General features: G+C 44.3%; 1 protein-coding gene across 1 annotated transcript in view; it reads right to left on the reverse strand.

The window, feature by feature from the left end:
* The window catches only part of nbas (NBAS subunit of NRZ tethering complex), a 256,843-nt gene that overhangs the window by 64,244 nt on the left and 170,414 nt on the right, over window positions 1–22,185 (reverse strand). Inside the window, exons 41-45 of the mRNA XM_080743924.1 lie at window positions 19,719–19,856; window positions 9,659–9,882; window positions 7,426–7,536; window positions 4,059–4,312; window positions 2,505–2,745 (exon numbers count right to left, since the gene is read on the reverse strand). Coding sequence (XP_080600050.1) covers window positions 2,505–2,745; window positions 4,059–4,312; window positions 7,426–7,536; window positions 9,659–9,882; window positions 19,719–19,856 — 968 coding nt within the window. The remainder of the gene's footprint in view (window positions 1–2,504; window positions 2,746–4,058; window positions 4,313–7,425; window positions 7,537–9,658; window positions 9,883–19,718; window positions 19,857–22,185) is intronic.

The following is a 22,185-nucleotide window of genomic DNA, read 5'->3' on the forward strand; positions in this document are numbered from 1 at the left end:
ATTGCGGAAACTACACTCCCAGAATGCATTGCGAATGACAGTCTTGTTTCCTGAAATACAGCCCTTAAATCACGCTCAGTTTAGTTATCCAGGCCAGCATATGGCCTGAAATGTAGTGATTGTCATCTCTGTGGACGCTCTTATCGTCATCCTTAACATAGTGCATCATATTTGTAAAAGAAAGACGATCGCTCGCGGAGTTCTGCTGAAGTGCAATAATCCGCCGGGAAGACAGGGGGCAGTAGCTACTTCTGCGGTAACCGCAAGATATGTGAAAGAAGAAGAAGCTAGACCAATCACAGACGTCGATTTCACAGGATGTACATGTTTAGCAGCATGGGAAATGCAGTTCTTCTCCGTGCGATCTTGATTAAAACGTGTTTTTACTAAAACTAGAGTGATTGCATACATACTCGGGGGTTCTACAGGAGCATATAGAACCATTTTACAACCACCAGCCTAGTGGTAAGTGTACATTGAATTGCTACGACTTTGTGGCTGATAATGAAAAACCCTATGGTAAAGATGAATGGCCAGCTTGCTTCCGACACCTCACTGCGATGCTCTATATGAAGCTAGTTAGCATTTTTTGTAGTTTTTTTTAATCCTTTTCTTTACTGATTATATAGTTTTTTAGATTGATATTCATATGCATATGCTATATTGTTGTTGTTATTCTGACATGTTATCTTGTTTATTCAGGGGTTAAAGCAAAAAATAATCCCGAGACGGAAATGTATTTTACCCCCCTCCACCTCCCCCCCCCCCCCCCCGCGCGCTTGAAAAGCGTCTTTTTATTGTTGCTGCCATGCTGCCATATAACACATTTCTGTTGCACACACAACAGAAACAGGCTCCTGGTTCTAACCGTTTGACACCAGGACCTGAACGGCTTTCCCGTCAACCTTTTCATCCAGCCAAGCCCACCTCCATTTGTTTTTGACCGCACTGAGCACATCCGAGCCTTATTGTCGCTGGCTCCACCCAGAACTCATGTGCAATTCCAAATAACGCGTCGCTGACTGAACCGATGCCACACGTGGGTAATGTTATGAGAGAAACACTGCGATGCAGTGGAGAAATCTCCGCCTATTGCCATGAACACCAATCATTCATGATACGTTGCTAATCGGTACCAATGAAACACCACCCCGAAGTATTTCATTAGCATCTGTATGGATCACTTTTGTGAGTGACAAATAAATCCCCTCGAATCTCTGATTTGCAAACATAACAAGTGTTCCGTTGCTTATTTTAATGCAGAGAACGTAAGCAAACCATAGACTGTAGGAAGCAAACGCGTATTGTCAATTACTGCTGCCCCCTGTAAACACATATTTAGATAGTATAGCATACCTGCTGTTTGGTTACATGTAAAACTCCAGTGACTCCAGTGACAGAGCGACGTCTCATTCCTTTACAGCATGATATAATAACACCACCACTCATCTATTGGAATTCAGCGTAGGTCCAAAAAGTTTAACAAACTTCCAAACGGTGTACATCGTTTAAGCCACAGGAGCATGGTTTTCTATCATAAATATGAACTTTAGCCAAACTATTGCGAGTAATCCAAGTGATGTTATGTTTATCCAACAGCATGCATCGTCGCAGTTAGCTTACAGCAGCAACAAGTAGCTACAGAGGCATTTCCTCTCAGTGTAGGGCGGATTTCAAAATAAGAGCCTAACGTAATCCGATCAAGTCAAGTCAAGTCACGTCAACTGGTTTTATTTTTAAGTACTACTTACAGGAAGTAGTTGATCTAAATTAGAACTACATGACACACCAGCAAATCTACGCACCACAGTAGTAAGTAACTGATGCTATTATAATTAGCGCAGACGGTTCAGCTTTTTTTCTTTTTTTCCAAAACTTCTCTGATCTCATAAATAGCCCCAAGGGAATCCTCAAGACGGAAATCCGTCCCCAGGACGGAGAACTTTAACCCCTGTGTTTATTATAGTGATTATATTGTATATTGTATTATCTGCTTTTTTGTAAGTCGCTTTGGATTAAAAGCGTCTGCTAAATGCCTAAACTGTAAACTGTAAACTTTACTTGAGTATGTCCAGGTTTCAGTACTTTTACTTCTACTCCACTACATCTGGGATCCAGATATTGTACTTTTTACTCCACTACAATGATTTGAAAAATGTTGTTTCTTTGCATATATAAATGATTATATTATAAAACATACATTAATCCACTTTAGCCCTATTTTATACCTAGGCTATTTGAACAAAGGCAACCAACAAGCTCACAACGTGTCGCATCGCGACACGTTGTGAGCTTGTAGATCTGCTATTTTCCAAAAAAATATATACTTTTACTTTTGTACTTTAAGTATATTTTGACACCAATACTTTCGTACTTTTACTCAAGTAGATTTAGAATTCCAGACTTTTACTTAAAAAAACATTGAGTACTAAACACCATGTCATGTAACAATATAGTAACTGAATCAAAAAAGAAAAAGGGTCTATGGTAGAGGTGATAACTACCTGTGGGGGGGTCTCTTCAGCAGCTGGGGGTCCCCCTGCCAGAAGAGGCGCTGCAGCCAGGCCATGTGCACCGCGCTGGGGGTCAGCGTGAGCGCGGACCCCCCGGGACCCCCGGACCCCCTGGGCAGGGGGAGGAGCGTCGCCAGCTTGGAGATGGACAGCACGTTTTGACTGGTCAGCACCGGAGACAGAGCCTGGAGGGGGTCCGAGACCCCGTCAGTCAGCTTACGGTAGTCCAGTCCTTATATGAGAGAGAGACACAGGGACAGAGAGGAGAGGGAGAGAGAGAGAGAGAGAGAGAGAGAGAGAGAGAGAGAGAGAGAGAGGTCAGCTTAGAGATCAGAGACAGGGGCGTCACAAGGGGGGGGGGGGGGAGTGGGACTGAGTTACTAGTGCCCAAGGTGGAGGGGCACTAGTATGTTATACTTTATAACTGCTATTGAAAAATAGCAGATCTACAAGCTCACAGAGCGGCACCGAGTGCCACGCTGCGAGCTTGTAGATCTGCTATTTTTTAAAAGTCGTGAAAATGAGTGCAAATCTTTGAATATGTGTATTTTTTATGCGAACATTTGTAACTCAAATTTTGTGCGCTGGCCACATTCAAGTGTTTAGACAGATATCTGGTGTTGTGTTTATAGATGGTTGCGTCCTCTCTCCAATGAGCACTTGCCCCGACCTGAAAGCAAACTTCACCTGCCCCTAAAGTTTTATTTACCTGCCGGGGGCAGGTGGGCAAGCCTTAGTGTCGCCTCACGCTGCGAGGCGTTGTGAGCTTGTAGATAGGCTATTTCCGGCAAAAGTTCTCGGAATATGGACGCTAGGGTTGAAGTGGTTGATATAAAAACGAGAACAAAAGTTTCTATCACACAAAGATTTGGAGGACCCCTGTAATCTTGAGGACCCCCTAGGGCAGGGGTTTTCAAAGTGGGTGACGGGGCACCCTGGGGTGCCGCGACGGCAGTCCAGGGGTGCCACGAGATCATTTGATAATAAATGGAATTTATTTGGACACTTGAAGAAATATTCAGTATCATTTTAAAGTTGAAGTAAAAAGTTATTTTCAGTCAGTTCTAACCAAAATGGCTATCATCTCAACGTTTTCCTCGCAACATAATCACTAAAATATTGTCACTGTCGGGCGGAAACCTCGTATCTCCAAGTTTCAAATGTGTACGTCTTTTGGTAAAGCAAATCCCTGCTTCATCATACAAGACTGTCGCACAAAACAAGTGAAAACAGCAGATCTACAAGCACACAACGCCTTGTGATGCGAGGCGTTGTGTGCGTGTACATCTGCTGTTTTCACTAGTTTAGTACATTTTATAGATGATAAATACAAAACAAACGGTTTTGGACATACAAGGTTTCCACCCGACAACGACGATATGCTATAAATATTAGGTGCTGGGAGTGAAAATTATAATGTAGGGGTGCCTCGGATTAAAAAAATATTTATGGGGTGCCCTGAGACAAAAGAGTTTGGGAACCCCTGCCCTAGGGGTCCTGGACCCCCTGTTGAAGACCCCCTGTCTTACAGAACAAGAATCTCACCGGTGGCGACCGCGCGGAGCTTCTTGAGCAGCTTGAGGTGGGCGCTGGGCGTGATGCGCGACGCGGTGTCGTCGGCGGGGCACTGGGCCTGGTCCAGCAGGGTGTAGTAGTACAGCAGGCGCTCCAGGTCGGTGCCCTGCACGCTGGGCAGGACGTACTTGCTCATGTGGCGGTGGAAGGCCTCCGGGTCGGACCGCAGCGTGTCCAGCAGAGCCAGCTGCTCCGCGCGCTGACACAGCTCCGTGGTGGAGAGGCTGGGGGACAGGGTAGAGGAGGGTGGGCCATTATGGAGACATACAATATCACCATACACACATCTCATCACGATTGTTTGGGGACTGCCCATAAGTCCGAAGGTTCATTAGTCCGAAGGTTCATTAGTCCGAAGGTTCATTAGTCCGAAGGTTCATTAGTCCGAATTTAGTTGGGGTTACTGAGGTTAAGGACTTAAGGTTAGGGTTAGTGTTAGGCATAGTATTCTTAACAAATTCGGACTAATGAACCTTCGGACCAATGCCATGGCACCGATTGTTTTTCATGTTGGTTTTTTACAGATGTGCCATTTCAAAACTTAAAGGACCATTTCACCTCTGGGACAACCAGATCTTATTTTATTGTTGTCTGGGACACGATCAACACAATCCTGAGTTATTTTTTTGTGTTCAATCTGTGTTTTGAGATATTTTAGTATTTCAGCATGAGTGATGATGCATTTTGCATCATATGATGCAGCATGAGGACTCATATGATGCAACATGCATCATCGTTCATGCTGAAATACTAAAATATCTCAAAACACAGATTGAACACAAAAAATAACTTGTCCGAAACAACAATAAAATAAGATCTGGTTGTCCCAGAGCTGAACTGGCCCAAGGACCATTTCACCTCTGGGACAACCAGATCTTATTTTATTGTTGTTTGGGACACAATCAACACAATGTGTTGATTGTGTCCCAATCAACACGATCAATCAACACAATCATGCCTCGCGCTGCAAGGCGTTGTGAGCTCGTAGATCAGCTATTTTCGGCAAAGAGCTTTGGTGTAGAGGGGAGACTAAGTACAGAGTGAAAGGTCAAGTTTATTAAGTATTGACGGTTCAAGTGGTTAAATATCTGAAAACACAAAATGACATGAATCCAAAATACACTGACGATTGTTATGCCAAACGATGAAACTATATGGAATCTATGAGAAGGTTGTGGGGGGTCCCTGCTTCATCTCTCTCTCAGCTAACACATGGGTGACTAACAGGTCATTTTGGCCGATTTTGAGATTGCAAAGTGCAATAATTCTCCCCATGAAGGTCTCAGAAATGTCCTCCCCTTCCATGACTTTTCCTAAATACTCAAGATATATGTTCTGGTTTTTTTTTTCCCCTTCTGAAACATTTCCTAAGTATGAAATAATATACATTTATACCACTCTGACTGCATTTATAGGTCAAATTGACAGGTAAATTCTTTCAATTTTTTGCCCAGGAGAGCAACACCTCTTCCCCCCCTGCCAGCGGGGGTTCTATTGTCAATAGAACAACAGACAATAGAACCCCCGCTGGCAGCAGGGGAGGAGGTTTGCTCTCCTGGGCAAAAAGGGAGAGAATTTACCTGTCAATTTGACCTATAAATGCAGTCAGAGTGGTAGTTTTTTTATTTTCAGTCACCCGAGTGCTAAGGGGTCCTTGGCCTGAAAACGTTGAAGACCCCTGATGTATACAATGTGTAGTGGGGGTCCCTGCTTCATCTCTCTCTCAGCTAAGGGGCCTTTATGTGTTATGTTAAAATATATATATATATATATATATATATATATATATATATATATATATATATATATATATATAAACGTTGAAGACCCCTGGTCTAAATTGTAAATGTATCTCTCTCTCTCTCTGTAGTGGTTTGAACACACAGATATTCATTAGCATTTCCTCTCATCTCAGTCTCTTTGGGGAGACGGGGGATTTTCTCCGCCTTCATTATCACACTCTAGCTTGTTGTTCAAAGCCAAACAGGCGCGTAATGCTGTGGAATCTAGCAGCCGCGCTTAATGGACATTTAATCAGAGAGGCAGAATTAAACTCGGGGTGTAATTATTCGTACTGGTGTCGTTGTTTGTACTTTGTAGCAAAAATGGGATGTTATTATTGCTATCTGTGCCGGCTAATTTGTTGACAAAATGTTCGCAGTTTTCTAGCAAGAGAGTGTGTGTGTGTGTGTGTGTGTGATTAAAACAGAGTTCAGTGTAGGTCAATTACAGACAAAAATGCTGTTGGTAAAGAAGACTGAGGTGCTTATGTACAACTCTTTCCCTTTTAAACACGCACACACGCGCACACGCGCGCGCGCGCGCACACACACACACACACACACACACACACGCACACGCACACACAATTGACTCTCATTGACTCATTTGTAAACACTGCTCTAGCGCAGGCTGCATTCAACATGATGTGACTTTACATGGGATTATCAGAACGGGACAATTTCTTTTCACGTAAATTGTCAGAACATTGACAGTGAGAAAGGAGGGCATTTGTAAAGCTGTTGTTATATACATGCTGTTCAGATTATTATTTCCAATGAAATGAAGTGTCAAAAAGTGCCTTTTGTTTTCAGTAACAAAAGAGTTGCTAGGATGGTTTTCTGTGAATAGTGATGATGATCTGTCTTGTGATGTTTTGTGTTGTGTTACATGGTTTTGTGTTGTTTTTTGTTGTGTTGAACAGACTTTTGAAGACACATTTCTCCTTCGAGGACACTAAAGATAGATTATCATTGAGAATGAGCAAGGCTAAACAGTGAAAATAACCTTGGAAAGCAAGTGTTTCCAGAAACAAATGCGGGAGAAGTTGAAACGGCACATCTGCACATGTTTAAATTGTGCTGTCTGTGAACAGGAACTCCAGGTGTGCCATGTAGAGCAGGGGTTTTCAAAGTGGGTGACGGGGCACCCTGGGGTGCCGTGACAGCAGTCCAGGGGGTGCCGCGAGATAATTTGATAACATGTGGAATTTATTTGGACACTTGAAATTGTTGAAGGGAAAGCCCCATTGAGACGCAGCATCTCATTTTCAAGAGGGACCCATTTTCAGTCAGTTCTAACCAAAATGGCTGTTATCTCAACGTTTTCCTCGCAACATAATCACTAAAATATCGTCACTGTCGGGCAGAAACCTCGTATCTCCAAGTTTCAAATGTGTATGTCTTTTGGTAAAGCAAAGCCCTGCTTCATCATACAAGACTGTCACACAAAACTAGTGAAAACAGCCGATCTACAAGCACACAACGCCTTGCATCGTTGTGTGCTTGTAGATCGGCTGTTTTCACTCGTTTTGTACATTTTATTAAAGTGTGCGTACCCGCTGTCTGTGAACAGGAACTCCAGGTGTGTCATGTAGAGCTCCCAGAGAGGAACGCTGTAGCGCTGAGCCAGAGACAGAGAGATCTTGTACACACCCTCATCTAGGGTCCTACACACACACACACACACACACACACACACACACACACACACACACACACACACACACACACACACACACACACACACACACACACACACACACACACACACACACACACACACACACACACACACACACACACGCACACACACACACACCAGGGACGTGGAGAGAATGTTAGAGAGGCAGGGGCTGACATTTCGATGGTGAACATATCTAAAATAGCAGACCTCCAAGCTCACAACGCGTCGCAGCTTGGAGGTCGGCTATTATTTTTGTTCTGTGGTTCAAAAACCTTGATTAACTCACACACGGCCATTTGAAAATACCTTGCAAGTCCCAGACGCCTCCGTCTCCATAGACTTCCATGTAATTTATAGTGCACTGATCATGTCATGTCCATGCCTAGATCATGCACCACGTGTGTGCACATTGCTCACAGCTTTCAAACAAAAAAAATCCGAATGGAAATCCGTTCAGGCATTCATCAAGTAGCAGCCATTATGTTTTTTTTTATGTTTCGCGATTGCTATCATGCCTACTACATTTTTTGTGTTCCGATTTTTTTTTTTTTTTTTTTTTTTTTAACTGGAAATTCTCTGGATTATCGGGCCTGGCAGAGAGGGAAATTAGCATATTCTCGGGCCTAGCAGTGAATTAGTTAATTATCGGGAAAATAATCTTGACGGTTTCAATAGGGCTTCGCACTGGTGCAGAGCTCGGACCCTAATAACGTTGTCCTCCTCTCCGTTGGTTCTCAAAGTGGGGACCGGGGACCACCAGTGGTCCTTGAGAGAGTCTTATGGGTGTCCCTGGTATATCTTTTTCAAATGGGCGACCGCGGGATAATACTGTAAGTCAGGGGACTTCAACAGGGGGTCCGGGACCCCTAGGGGGTCCTCAGAGTTACTACAGGGGGTCCTCCAAATCTTTGAGTGATGGAAACTTTTTATTCTCCTTTTTTATATCAACCACTTGTGAACCCTAGCGTCCAAATTCTGAGAACCTTTGCCGAAAATAGCAGATCTACAATCGGCTATTGTAGATCAGCTAGATCGGCTATTTTCGGCAAAGAGCTTTGGTGTAGAGGGGAAAAAGAGCAGACCAAGTACAGAGTGAAAGGTCAAGATTATTAAGTATTGACGGTTCAATGGTTAAATATCTGAAAACACAAATTGACATGAATCCAAAATACACTGATGATTGTGCTGTCAAACGATGAAACTTTATGGAATCTATGATAAGGTTGTGGAGGGTCCCTGCTTCATCTCTCTCTCAACTAGGGGTCCCTGCTTCATCTCTCTCTCAACTAAGGGGTCCCTGCTTCATCTCTCTCTCAACTAAGGGGTCCCTGCTTCATCTCTCTCTCTCAACTAAGGGGTCCCTGCTTCATCTCTCTCTCAACTAAGGGGTCCCTGCTTCATCTCTCTCTCAACTAAGGGGTCCCTGCTTCATCTCTCTCTCAACTAAGGGGTCCCTGCTGCATCTCTCTCTCAACTAAGGGGTCCCTGCTTCATCTCTCTCTCAACTAAGGGATCCCTGCTGCATCTCTCTCTCAACTAAGGGGTCCCTGCTTCATCTCTCTCTCAACTAAGGGGTCCCAGCTGCATCTTTCTCTCAACTAAGGGGTCCTTGGCCTGAAAACGTTGAAGACCCCTGCTGTAAGTGTCAAATTTGGGGGTCCTCGACATGAACACTGACGTAGAAATCCTACTTAATTTATGGACTCCATAGTGGAATTGAAACTCTCAAAAGATCAGCAAAACCTTGACTCAGAAACAATGTTAAAAGATAATAGAAAACATTTATTTACAGCGCTGTAACAGTCACACGACATACACATACATCCTGCACCAACGACAGACAAGACAAGACTGCCTTGCCCTCCCTCTCACAGTTCATTATTAATTTGCTAAAACAAAAACATCTCTTCCTTCTCTCTCCCTAGCTCATTAAACACCAAAAACCTTATCTCATTCTCACAGCCATAAAACAAAGAGGCACTATGTGGCACCCTGACCTCCTTACCTATCCTCCCTCTGCCCTACACGCAGCACGCAGAGTCTCAGGGTCAGCACATAGCAGTCAACAAGATATAATAATATATTTAATTCACTTCAACACTCACTCAGCCAGGCCCAGGATGGTCTCCTTCTTGTAGTCCTGGTCGGAGCTGAAGCGCTGCACGTCCACGCCGCGGCCCAGACCCCGCAGCACCTGGGCCTGCGTCAGGTCCGTCAGCCGCTCGTTGTACGCGCGCAGCTGGCCAATCAGCTTCTCCAGATCCTCCGGCCAATCAGAGTGCGCCGACACGTGCTGCGTGACCAATCGGATCAGAGCCTTGGGGTCGGCCTGCGGGAACATGGGAGGACGAGACAGACTGCGAGGTCAAACAAACGCTAGCGTGTTAAAGGTTAACACTTTGGGCTGTATTTTGATTGAAGAAACAGCTCTTATGCCTTAAAGGACAACTTTGTTTTTTTACAACAAGGGTTCATATTTTAGATTGTACTTAGAGAAATGAAAAAGTGAGTGTTAAAATGTTTTCATTTACCTCTTTCTATCGTTTTAGCCCGTTGAGCATGCTAAAATGTGGGGGCATGCGTACGCATGGGGGCATGCGTACAAGTGGCTAAATATGTCTTTTTAGACACAATAAGCCTGCAATTTCTTTATTGCTATTTACGAAGTCACATCTGCCCATGAAAGATAGCGGTGCATCTTGGGAATGGGCTTATTCTGTGTAAAAAGACATACTTAGCCACTTGTACGCATGCCCCTAGCCACTGAAATCAAAATAATTAAAATGTATAAAACGATAGAAAGTAAATGAAAACATTTTAACTCTCATCTTTTATATTCTTTAATTACTATCTAAAAAACGTTGTTGTAAAAAAACAAAGTTGTCCTTTAACTTTAAAGGGAGAGTTCAGTCAAATAAAGATGATAACAAGGGTATTCCCAGTTTGTCACACAGCAGAGTAATGTATTATTAACCAACAGACACAATTTTAATCATGAAAAAAATCTAAAAGTTAAAACAATTATGTTTCAAAATGTCTCAAATCCAATACATATTTTTCTGTCCTCTCTGGCCAAGGACTGTAGGGGCGTGGCCTATGTGCAGTATGAAGCCACGCCCATTCACAGAGATGTCTGCTTTGGTTTTCAGTGATGTAAAAAAAAAAAGGCACTGAAGTACATTTACTCAAAAAGAAAGTAACTAATTACATTTACTCAAGTACTTTGTACTCAGGTACTTTGTCTTTACTTGAGTATTATTATTATTAAAAAAGAAAAGTAAAAAGCTCACAATGTGTCGGGCTTGTAGATCTGATTTCAAAATATTTTATACATTTGAAAACTTGAAATGAGACATACTGCATAATAAGTATTTTTAAAAAACGTTTTAGGATACCAATACTTTTTCCAATACCAATACAATTCCTTTCCTCAAATAAATGGAATTGAATCCCGGACATTTACTTGGAACAGAGTACTTCTAAATTGCAGTAGTGATACTTTTACTCAAGTAAAACATTTGAGTACTTTTTCCACCACTCTGTCACACACACGTTGTATTGTGATTACGCACGCACGCACGCACGCACGCACGCACGCACGCACGCACACACACACGCACACACGCACGCACGCACGCACGCACGCACACACGCACACACACACACCCACCCACCCCGCGGCACAGCGGCACACAGAGACAGAAAGAGAGCGAAAGAAAGAGAGAGAGAGGGAGACAGGAGAAAGTGTATGCTTGCTAGCAGTAGCAGTTAGTATAGCTAGGCTATGTAGGCTATGCTTAGCATTGCTAGGCTATGCTTATAGCATTGCTAGGCTATGCTAACAAACTCCGTGGTCCCACTGGTCCGTCCGTGGATTAATGCACGCACACACACGCACGCACACACATCGCGCGCACGTGCGTGTGTGTCTGTGTGTGTAAAAGGACGGAAGAGCAGCCTGCCAGCCACATAACACAGGCTCAGCACAGATTAGCTTAGCAACCGGGCTGCATGAACTTTGGCGCAGCTGTATCTGAACTGAGGCTGATAAAGTAGCCAATTAAAAGTACAGTAGTCTCATTACATATTACAGTATTACCGTGATACGTACGAGGTTGAAAGCCTGAAAATATGCTACCCCAGACATTATTAAAAAAAAAACGTAAAGTGGTCTTATTCTACAATGCTGTAAGATACAGTTCCAATTTTTTTAACAGGGGTTCAGAAATGACCATTCTACATGTAAAATATGTCAATAAACAAATAGCTTAATTCCCTGAACTGGGTCTTTAAGGCCTGTCCATACCGTCTCTGACCACCGAACATTTCATCGGAGAGTCCCGACTTTCCGACATGCAGCTTGACGAACTCTAATTCGGGGTAATGCTTTTCAGAAGATGTGAGAGAAGTCATTTTGTTGTGAAGTGAACCTTTCTGACTAAAGGTTTGGTGGTCGGAGACAGTATGGACAGGCCTTTAGGTTAGGGCATAAGAGCTGGTACTTAAGACAATCAAAATACAGCCCTTTGGGTCAAAATAAATAGCGTGTTAACACTTCTGCTGCCTCTTACTTTGAAGGGATGCGTGGTGCCTTGGTGCTGCGCCGCTTCCTCCATAGGCCACCGCTATTATTTTGAAGGGCCGGGCGGGGTTGTTTTTGCGCAGATGGATTATCACTTTACTTCAACGTTTACGTCATCTAGTCACATGACAGTGTGGGCCCAGAAAAAGTGTCATGGCCACGCCCAGCCGAGTGCAGTTTGTACTGCAAACATGCCAGCCTTAAGATCAAAATGATTATTTTTGCGTAAATGAAGTCTCTTTATGGGTCTCTCAATGGATTTGCTATGGAGGAGCTTCACTTCGCGTGCACGCCCAACGTGCGTTGTAAACAAATCGCGGACATTACCGATGCGGGCGGGACCGGAGCGACGTACAGTAAGTAATAATACTTTTAATGTATTTACAGTAACAGTGACGGTGAGCGTCGTCAACGGCACCATGCATGATTAGGGTTGGGACCCGAAACCGGTTCTTTTTAGGAACCGGTTCCATGATAGCGGGTCCAGAACCGGGTCAATCATTTTTGCCGGTCCGATTCTCTTAACGGGTCTCATCAGCGCGCATTAGCTGTGTGCATTCCATTGCAAGCAGCTGTGGTGAGTGGGACGTCAGGCCACCTCTACAGAAGGAATGCTGGGAATGTCCGCGTCACTGAGCAGCGCGAGTCGAGAGACAACACACCAACAAGCAGCAAATCGATTTAATTGGGGGACGGTAAAAATCGATCTTTTAAAAAACGAATCGCGATTCGACCAACGCCTAACGTCAACGTTTAACCCCCCCAGCTCCACCGAGTGAGTCGAGCGTCACGGCAATGCTGGGAACGCTCAGGTTTTAATCATTGAAGGGTGCTCCACTGCCGCTCCACCGACGCTCAAGCAGGAAGGCTCGCTGCCAGCGTGCCTCGTTGCAGGAGCGGAGGAGAGCTCTGCGATTTTGATTGACAAAGAGAGCAGTTGAGTTCTGTGTCTACTTTGCTGCTACAGAGCATAGCACTAATCAGTGCTAAGGGCAAACAACAACAACAATGCTGTACATATGCATGTCTCTGCCACTGTTTACAATGTGGAAACAACGTTTCTACTGAAAACAAGAATTGACACAGTCAATATATAAAATGGTGGGTTAGAAAGTCAGGGACTTTGAACAGTCTATCCACAATGAGACACTAGGTCTTGACTTTGATGCAGTATTGATTTTGAAAAGAGGGTAAGAGTTGTTGTTATGCCTTAGTTTGTGCCTGGCTTACAGTACAGTTGGCTTGCTATGTACCAGAGGAAAAAGGCATTCTTTGATACAGTATTGAAAAGAGGGTAAGAGTGTTGTTTTAAAAAAAAGAACAGGATTTGACATTTAAGAATTGACACTTTTCTGTCATTTGCTATTTGCTACTGTATAGAGGATAAGAGAACATCTACAAAATACAGGATTCCTTGTAAGACAGACAAGAGAACTGAAGTTTAATTGTTTTTTTGTCATTTGATAGTTCTACTTTATTGAAAAGAGCATAAGAGAAAACAGTATCTACTACTAATATTAGAAAATATACTAACTACTGTTTGAACGCCCATTAGGCTTATGTAAACAACTACTGTTAATAATGGATGTCAGAAAATATGAAAAAATATATATATTGGAACCGTTAAGAGAACCGTTAGGAACGGGAATCGTTAAGAGGGAATCGCTAAGGACTCGGAATCGTTAAAATCCTAACGAGTCCCAACCCCATGCATGATATTAACCCTTTAAATGCTGGTGAGGACTGTCAACAGCAGCAGATGTGTTAAAGGTAAACATTTGGGTGAAACAAATGTCATCGTGATGAAGTTGAAGGGATATTTCACACTCTTTTTTCCCTACTGATTACTCACTCCATGGAGGCTTTAATTTGTGGGTATTTTTTGTCGCATTCCAGGGCTAATAATTTGAGGAGTGTCTCCATAGGAAACCACTGCTGGACGTCACATTATTGGCCTAGGAGTGCAAAAAGAATCGAGTCTCTGATAGTGAGTCAGTTATCATCATGGGCGGCAGTGGTTCAGGGGTAGAGAAACCGTCATTGGAACACGGAGGGTACCCAATTCGATACCGGGCTCCCCCAGAGTTAGTGTCAAAGAGTCCTTGAGCAAGACCCTGAACTCCTAGTTGCTCCCGGTGAGCAGGTTGGTGCCTTGCATGGTTTCCTCTGCCATCGGTGAATGAATGTGTGTGTGTGAATGGCTGAATGTAATGCTCTATAAATCATACATGGGCAACTGGCGGCCACATGCGGCCCCCACCTTCACTTAATGCGGCCCGCAGGTTAATACCGGAATACTGATATATTATTGATTTCAGCTGTTACAATTCCAAACATGACCTGCTTTAATTCCGTCAGTCTATATTAGTAGCTTAATGACTAGTATAGTAGTATTAAAATGTGCAAAAATGACCAAATGACCACCCCAACGGGGCTGCTCACGGGGAATTCCCGGGGACCACCCACTCCTGGTGCTCCAGAACGGATGCAAAAGTGGTGACGCCCCCAGTGGAGGACCCCCTCCACTGCAGCTCACATAAAATGCCGTAACTCGGGCTAGGAGCGTCCGGGAGAGCCGGGGCCGGTACCTATTCGTCCGCCAAGGCAACGCGGACACCCCACCCCTCATTTCTCACATGGCCCTCTTCTAGCGCCACCATGAGGCCGATTCTTGCAAAACACATTTTTGGACACTGCTCCTACAATTTTTGCCCTAAAATCACGCAAATCGGTACACAGTATGTCTACACTCATCCCATCAACATGAATCTCTCCCATATAGCGCCACCTCCAGGCCGATTTTTAAAAACACATTTTTGGACACTACTCCTACAGATTTTGCCCTAAAATCACGAAAATCACTACACAGTATGTCTACACTCATGTCATCAACATGGATCAGGAAGATTTTGGCAAAACACATTTTTGCCCTATTTGTGGAGATAAGTGACCTACGGTCGCTTATCTCCCGATTAGGGAGTGTTACTGGTAGTTCCTATAGTGAGTCAGTTAGTAATTGCGACCGTCCCTCCACAAACTGTGAGTCCGTCAGTGAGTCCGTCAGTCCGTCCGTCAGTCTGTCTGTCACACGTCACATGTCACACTTTTGCCCTGCTCATATCTCCGCAACCGTTGCCCCGATCCATGCCAGATTTTGCACACACACTCCTTGCCTGCCAAACTACAACCTCCAAGGACCCCCGGAGCCCCAGGGACCTGGACCCCCAGATGTAAAAAATGACCAAATGTGCAAAAATGACCAAATGACCACCCCAACGGGGCTGCTCACGGGGAATTCCCGGGGACCACCGACTCCTGGTGCTCCAGAACGGATGCAAAAGTGGTGGCGCCCCCAGTGGAGGACCCCCTGCCACTGCAGCGTACATAAAATGCCGTAACTCGGGCTAGGAGCGACCGGGAGAGCCGGGGCCGGTACCTATTCGTCCGCCTCGGCGGCGCGGAGACCCCACCCCTCTTTCTCACATGGCCCTCTTCTAGCGCCACCATGTGGCGGATTCTTGCAAAACACATTTTTGGACACTGCTCCTACAATTTTTGCCCTAAAATCACTCAAATCGGTACACAGTATGTCTACACTCATGTCATCAACATGGATCTGTCCCATATAGCGCCACCTTCAGGCCGATTTTTTAAAACACATTTTTGTTCACTGCTCCTACAATTTTTGCCCTAAAATCACGCAAATCGCTACACAGTATGTCTACACTCATGTCATCAACATGGATCTGTCCCATATAGCGCCACCTTCAGGCCGATTTTTTCAAACACATTTTTGGACACTGCTCCTACACATTTTGCCCTAAAATCACGCTGCGACCTGACGGTCGCTTATCTCCCGATTAGGGAGTCTTACTGGTAGTATGGTCCATCTCTGTACTTGTGGTTTCTGTTGACTTTCAAGCTGTCTAACTCTTGCCTTCCCCTTTATCCCTGCCAGGCATGACGAGCCGCACCGGCTCAGTGACGCCGGGGCCAAGCTTTCTATTATCCCACCAGGCATAACGAGCCGATCCCCGCTCCTTCACGCTGGAACTTTTCATTATGTCGACTAAAGAGAAACACTGCTGCTGTTAGCAGTATCCTTTCAGTCGGTGTGTGTGTGTGTGTGTGTGTGTGTGTGTGTGTGTGTGTGTGTGTGTGTGTGCGTGCGTGCGAGTGTGTGTGTAGGCAACGTGCTGAGATTGAGATTTGCACACCAACATTTATCTCTGACTGAGAGAAATATTGATCCTTTACACAGACGCACACACACACACACACACACACACACACACACACACACACACACACACACACACACACACACACACACACACACACACACACACACACACTTTCCTTTGTAAACATATGCCTTATAGTATGCCTTGCAGAATGAAATCTGCTTGCTTCTTTGAACAACACTTTGTGTTATACCACTTTGCTGCTCTACAATAAAAGCTCAGTAGTGCTAAGGATGGAGATGGTATCGGTGCCACATAAAAGCACATACTGTAACTACAGCGGAGAACACTGAAAACCTAACGTGTTCCCTGTCTGCCTTTAACATGCATATCGTCATTGTCGGGTGGAAACCTCGTACCTCCACGTTTCAAATGTGTACGTTCTTTTCAAGTAAAGCCCTGCTTCATCATACAAGGCTGTTGCACAAAAAAGTAGTGAAAACAGCAGATCTACAAGCACACAACGCCTCGCGGTGCGAGGCGTTGTGTGCTTGTAGATCGGCTGTTTTCACTAGTTTAAATCATTTCTAAAACGATGAGTGCAAAACGAACGGTTTTGGACATACAAGGTTTTCACCCGACAACGGCGATATTGGAGATGTGCACGGCTGTTTGCTGCAATGCAAAGTTCACGCAGCCATTAGCCAAGGAATCATTTATTCTCTCAGTAGCTTGAGAATAATTAAAAAAGCATTTTGCAAACATCTTTCCACCCACAAGGTAGATGTGGATACCAGATGTAGATGGATGTAGATGTAGATACCAGATCACAAAGGCAGTGCATACAAATAATTATATATAATTAAAATATAAACAAAAAACATCTATAAAAACAATCCCAAATCTCTTTTTTTGGGATCTGTCACTGAAGGGCCTGTCAGCTCTAGGTAAAGCACCCAATGCAATGCTTCATTTTTAAGAGTCAGTAGCATTACACAGAACCTAAAAGTCTACCCCATTATTTCCCCCCTACTATTTAAGTGAGTTCGTCTTACTTAAACGTACTTGCCAGTGCCGCTATTCCAGAGATCCCCTCATTGTGCATTGTTTTTAGGTGGGTAAATCATGTTGAGCTGCTCATTTTAAAAGTAGCTCTCAAGTAAAAAAAAAAAAGGTGTGGGCACCCTGGCCTGATCTACACTGCGGTCTGTTGATAGAGAGATTTTCCTGGTTTCTCTCTCCCTCTCTCTGTTTAATGCCTATTCCTGTTAATTACAAACACATACAGTTTAATGCCTATTCCTGTTAATTACAAACACATATACAGTTTAATGCCTATTCCTGTTAATTACATACACATATACAATTTAATGCCTATTCCTGTTAATTACATACACATATACAGTTAATGCCTATTCCTGTTAATTACATACACATATACAGTTAATGCTGTTTATTGCAACATTATCCTGTTTTCATCTGTGTCTGGTCTCTCTCTCTCTCTCTCTCTCTCTCTCTCTCTCTCTCTCAGTTTAACGACTATTCCTCTCTATTACAGACACATTAGCACAGAGGAAACCATTTGCAGGATGAGGATGAGATCTGGAGAGAGAGAGAGAGAGAGAGAGAGAGAGAGAGAGAGAGAGAGAGAGAGAGAGAGAGAGAGAGAGAGAGAGAGAGGTGTGTGTATGTGGGCGTTTTGTGGGGCCATTTATAGCCCAAGGAATGTTTTTTGTGCAAAACAAATGCTTGCAATGGATTCAGCATAATGACAAACCCTTAGTTAGACTCCTCAGAGTCCTCACATCCTACTTAAAGCAGATTTGTTTTCCTCCTGTAGTATATTGTATAGAAATACAATGGGAGCCCAACTTGATTTGGCCGCTGTATCGACCCCGAAGGTTGCCGACTCGGGCACCCTAGCTAAATCATTAGAGCAAGCCCTGGGTTACATCTGTGCAACATTTGGTGCTTTTTAGACTGATTAGCACGGAAGTTCTAGAGCCGTGGGTTGCTGACCTCCGGACTAAATGAAGAGAGAGAGAGAGTGTTGCAGGTAAAGGGTTAAAGTGTAGATTTGAACTTAATGGACTCCAGAGCTTCGGTGGAGGAAGGATGAGGGGGAATTATTACATCCATTAGGATTGTACAGAGTGGGAGGTGTGTGTGTGTGTGTGTGTGTGTGTGTGTGTGTGTGTGTGTGTGTGTGTGTGTGTGTGTGTGTGTGTGTGTGTGTGTGCGTGCGTGCGTGCGTGCGTGCGTCTTTATTGATGGTGTGCCGTGTGCAAGCGGTTCGTGCACCATTCCTGCTGCAACACTCTTGACCTTGAGTGTCAGTGGACACGCACTTATCTACTGCTACCGCTCTCTTTCTCCCCCAGCCCCCCCCCCCCCCCCTTTCTCTCTCTTCATTTCATCATTCCCCCTCTTTTCTGGGATATAAAACCCACCAGAGTCCACTCAAGGAAGAAGGTCAGAGCCATTTCTCTCTCTGTTGTGTGTGTGTGTGTGTGTACGCGTGCGTGCATGAGTGTGTGCGCGCGAGCGTGTATATGGGGGGGGCTATTCATACAGACTGGCCTTTATGTTCGATATGCTATACGCTAAGGCACTTCACAGTCACTCGCATGCTGACATTCTCGTTATGGACGTACGTACAAGCTAGGGCATTCACGAATAGTGATTTTTTTTTTTTTGTATTTGAATTATTCGACCTCAAAGTATTCGAATAGTCGAATATTCGACAGGACTGGCCAAACTGGCAAATATTAAGTAAGCAAGAGGCGGACATTGTGAAAATAGCCGATCTACATGCTCACAACGCCTCACGTTGCGAGGCGTTGTGAGCATGTAGATCTGCTATTTTCACAATATTTATCTGCGGAACCGAGTCACATTAAATGTAATACCTACAATTCCAAGTGCTTGTCAAGGTGGGGGTCCCCAGTTCAAATATGTTTATTTTTGGGGGTCACGGCCTAAAAGAGGTTTGAGAACCCCTGGTTAACAAATTCATCCACCAGGGGCATTGACAACTCATTCTTACGACTTCCTATCTAGCCAAGCTTTATAAACTATATACTTTTTGAGCGGTGGTCCTATATGTGGCCGTGTGTGTGGGTATGCGTGCGTCCGTCCTTGTCTGTCTGTCTGTAGCCTGCACTACCTTTTCTGACCACACATGTTAAGGGAGGGGCGCTGTTGTTCAGGCCAGGCACACTCACACACGCGTGCGTACACACACACACGCAGCCTCCACCGCTCAGTTCACACGAGTGTGATTTTAAAAAGAGAAATCAATAAAAAAAAAAAACGAATATTCGACTTCGGTGAACAACGTCGAATAGTGACTTAGATATTTGAATATTAGAATATTTGGCGAATGCACGCGGTGCTGACCTGGTAGAGTGCGTGTGTGCGGTCGGTGAAGCAGGGCTGCAGCTGGGCGTAGATGTGAAGGCTGTAGTAGTACGAGGCCAACTGCAGGGAGACGGCGGAGTGACTCTGCTGTTCAAAACACCTATTAGCATCCAGCACCTGGAGAGAGAGAGAGAGAGAGAGAGAGAGAGAGAGAGAGAGAGAGAGAGAGAGAGAGAGAGAGAGAGAGAGAGAGAGAGAGAGAGAGAGTAGAGAGCAGTGGTGTCAGTTCAGAAAAAATCTAAGGTATGGCAACAGGCATGATACATTTATTTTAAGAAGTACATTTTATTTACCCCCTGTTTCTACGGTTTCTTGGGCTGGATATGGCAGCCTAGAACGGTTGTTCAAGTGCAGCTAAACTTGGCATGTTAGTAAACGCGCCACAATTAACAATAATGCATTGAGATCAAAGATAAAAAGCAGAGACAGATACCGACCAAATACAGACTGAGTGACCACAGTCTGGCCATAGAGAAAGGACGGCACAAGAAGTCCTATCTGCCTCCGGAGCAAAGAGGGTGTGGTCACTGTACCACCTCTGAGGTCGAGGATGAGATGCACTTTCTACTAAAATGCGACAAATATAATAACTTAAGAGCAGAATACTTTAAGAAATTTGAACTGTTAATTCCAAACTTCACATTTCTAGATGACAACGACAAACAACACATTCTACTAGGGGAGGGACCTGCAGCACATTTAGCTGCACAATATGTGACCGCATGTCACACACTTAACACATTGGGTGCCCCAAGATTGAGCCCCATTTATCCCCTCTCGATGCCCAGACCCACCACCATTGTATTGAATACGGCCCTGCTGCGTCAATGCATGCGTCATGACGTCACTTGGTCACATGACCGCAGACAGGATGTTGTTGTGTTGTTACACAGTGTTGATCATAGCTGTTGATTGACAAAAGTTGGTCATTTTGCCGCAGCCTGCCACAGTTTTAGCCATAAAACAAACATCAGAGATAAAGGGCGTTAAAGATGGGGAAATGCATTGGAGTATATGGCGAAAAACGGCCGCGCGATGCTCTCAGCGTCGATTCGAAGCAACCCGCGGTGAATGGGCTACATCCCGGCGTAGCCCCGACCTTACGGTGAGATTTAAAGTTGTTACACTGTAAATACAGTAAACGCGGCAAACGCATCGTGGGCCTCCAGCGACATCAAAGAGTTTTACGCGTGGGCACCCGCTGAGTTAAGTAAACAACACTCATGTGACTACCTTGACAATGGACTATATCTTGACACACACAGATCAATTCTGCACATTTGAATCATTATGACTTATAATGAATATTGTTATTTTATTTGTATGTTCGATATTGTTTTGTTATCATTCTTTTCTTTTTCACTGCACTTGATGCTTTGGCAATATTGTAATTGTTACATTCATGCCAATAAAGCTATTTGAATTGAATTGAATTGAATTGATTGAATTTAATAGAATTGAGAGAGAGAGAGAGAGAGAGAGAGAGAGAGAGAGAGAGAGTATGCTTCATTCAACAGCTGGCACATGAACACATAGACATCAAAGGGGGCTTGAGCCCCTGCTCTTTTGTCCGTCTGTAAAAAGTGTCATATCTCCAGACCATGAATGCAGTTTTCACTATGCTGATAGAAATCAGCATATCTGAAGAAGCAAGAATTGCCTTGTCCAAACTCTCCTGATCTTGAATGCAGCATCTCATGTTGAAATAATTGCCCTCTCTGTGTAGGAATCCACGCCGTTACGCCACATCTCCAGCATTGACTTGATCATGCTTAGTTCAATGTGGTATAATGCACCGCCGACCTCCAAGCTCACAGCGCATTGCAACGCCGCGCGGTGCGCTGTGAGCTTGGAAGTCAGTTACATATTTCGATGTTTCCATCAAAAGGCCCTTTTAGAAATGTCAGCCCCCGTGGTTACCCAACATTCCTGTGAATGCTCATTCTGGAGTTGTGTCGAACTCCATATTTGGGCAAGGCTGATGATGTCATATATTAATGAGGTCATATTTCAGTCAGCTTGACTTAAAGCTGATTACACAGAGTGTGAGGAGCATTAGTCAAAGAGAAGAGAGCCTCCCACTGAAAGAAAGACTATTAGATCACACAAAGAAATATAACCTGGATATTCTTCTGTTATCACATCTTAAACATTCCTGGATTGTAAAGACATCACTTGTTGAAGACACCCCAGCAACCACTGCTGATACAAACATAATTTCCACTTAAGCTCAGCTGGAGAAGACTCTCAGTCAAGAGATGAAGAAGAAGCTGTGTGATGTTGAGCTGAGGAGGATCCAGCAATATGAAGTAGATGTGACTCTGGACCCTGAAACAGCTCATCCCTACCTCATCCTGTCTGAGGATGGAAAACAAGTGAGTGATGGAGGCATATGGAAGAATCTCCCAAACAACAAAGAGAGATTCTCATGTCTCTGTGTCTTAGG

The sequence above is a fragment of the Nannobrachium achirus genome (assembly GCF_963921795.1).
Source record: "Nannobrachium achirus genome assembly, chromosome: 16".
In the NCBI taxonomy this organism is placed as follows: Eukaryota; Metazoa; Chordata; class Actinopteri; order Myctophiformes; family Myctophidae; genus Nannobrachium; species Nannobrachium achirus.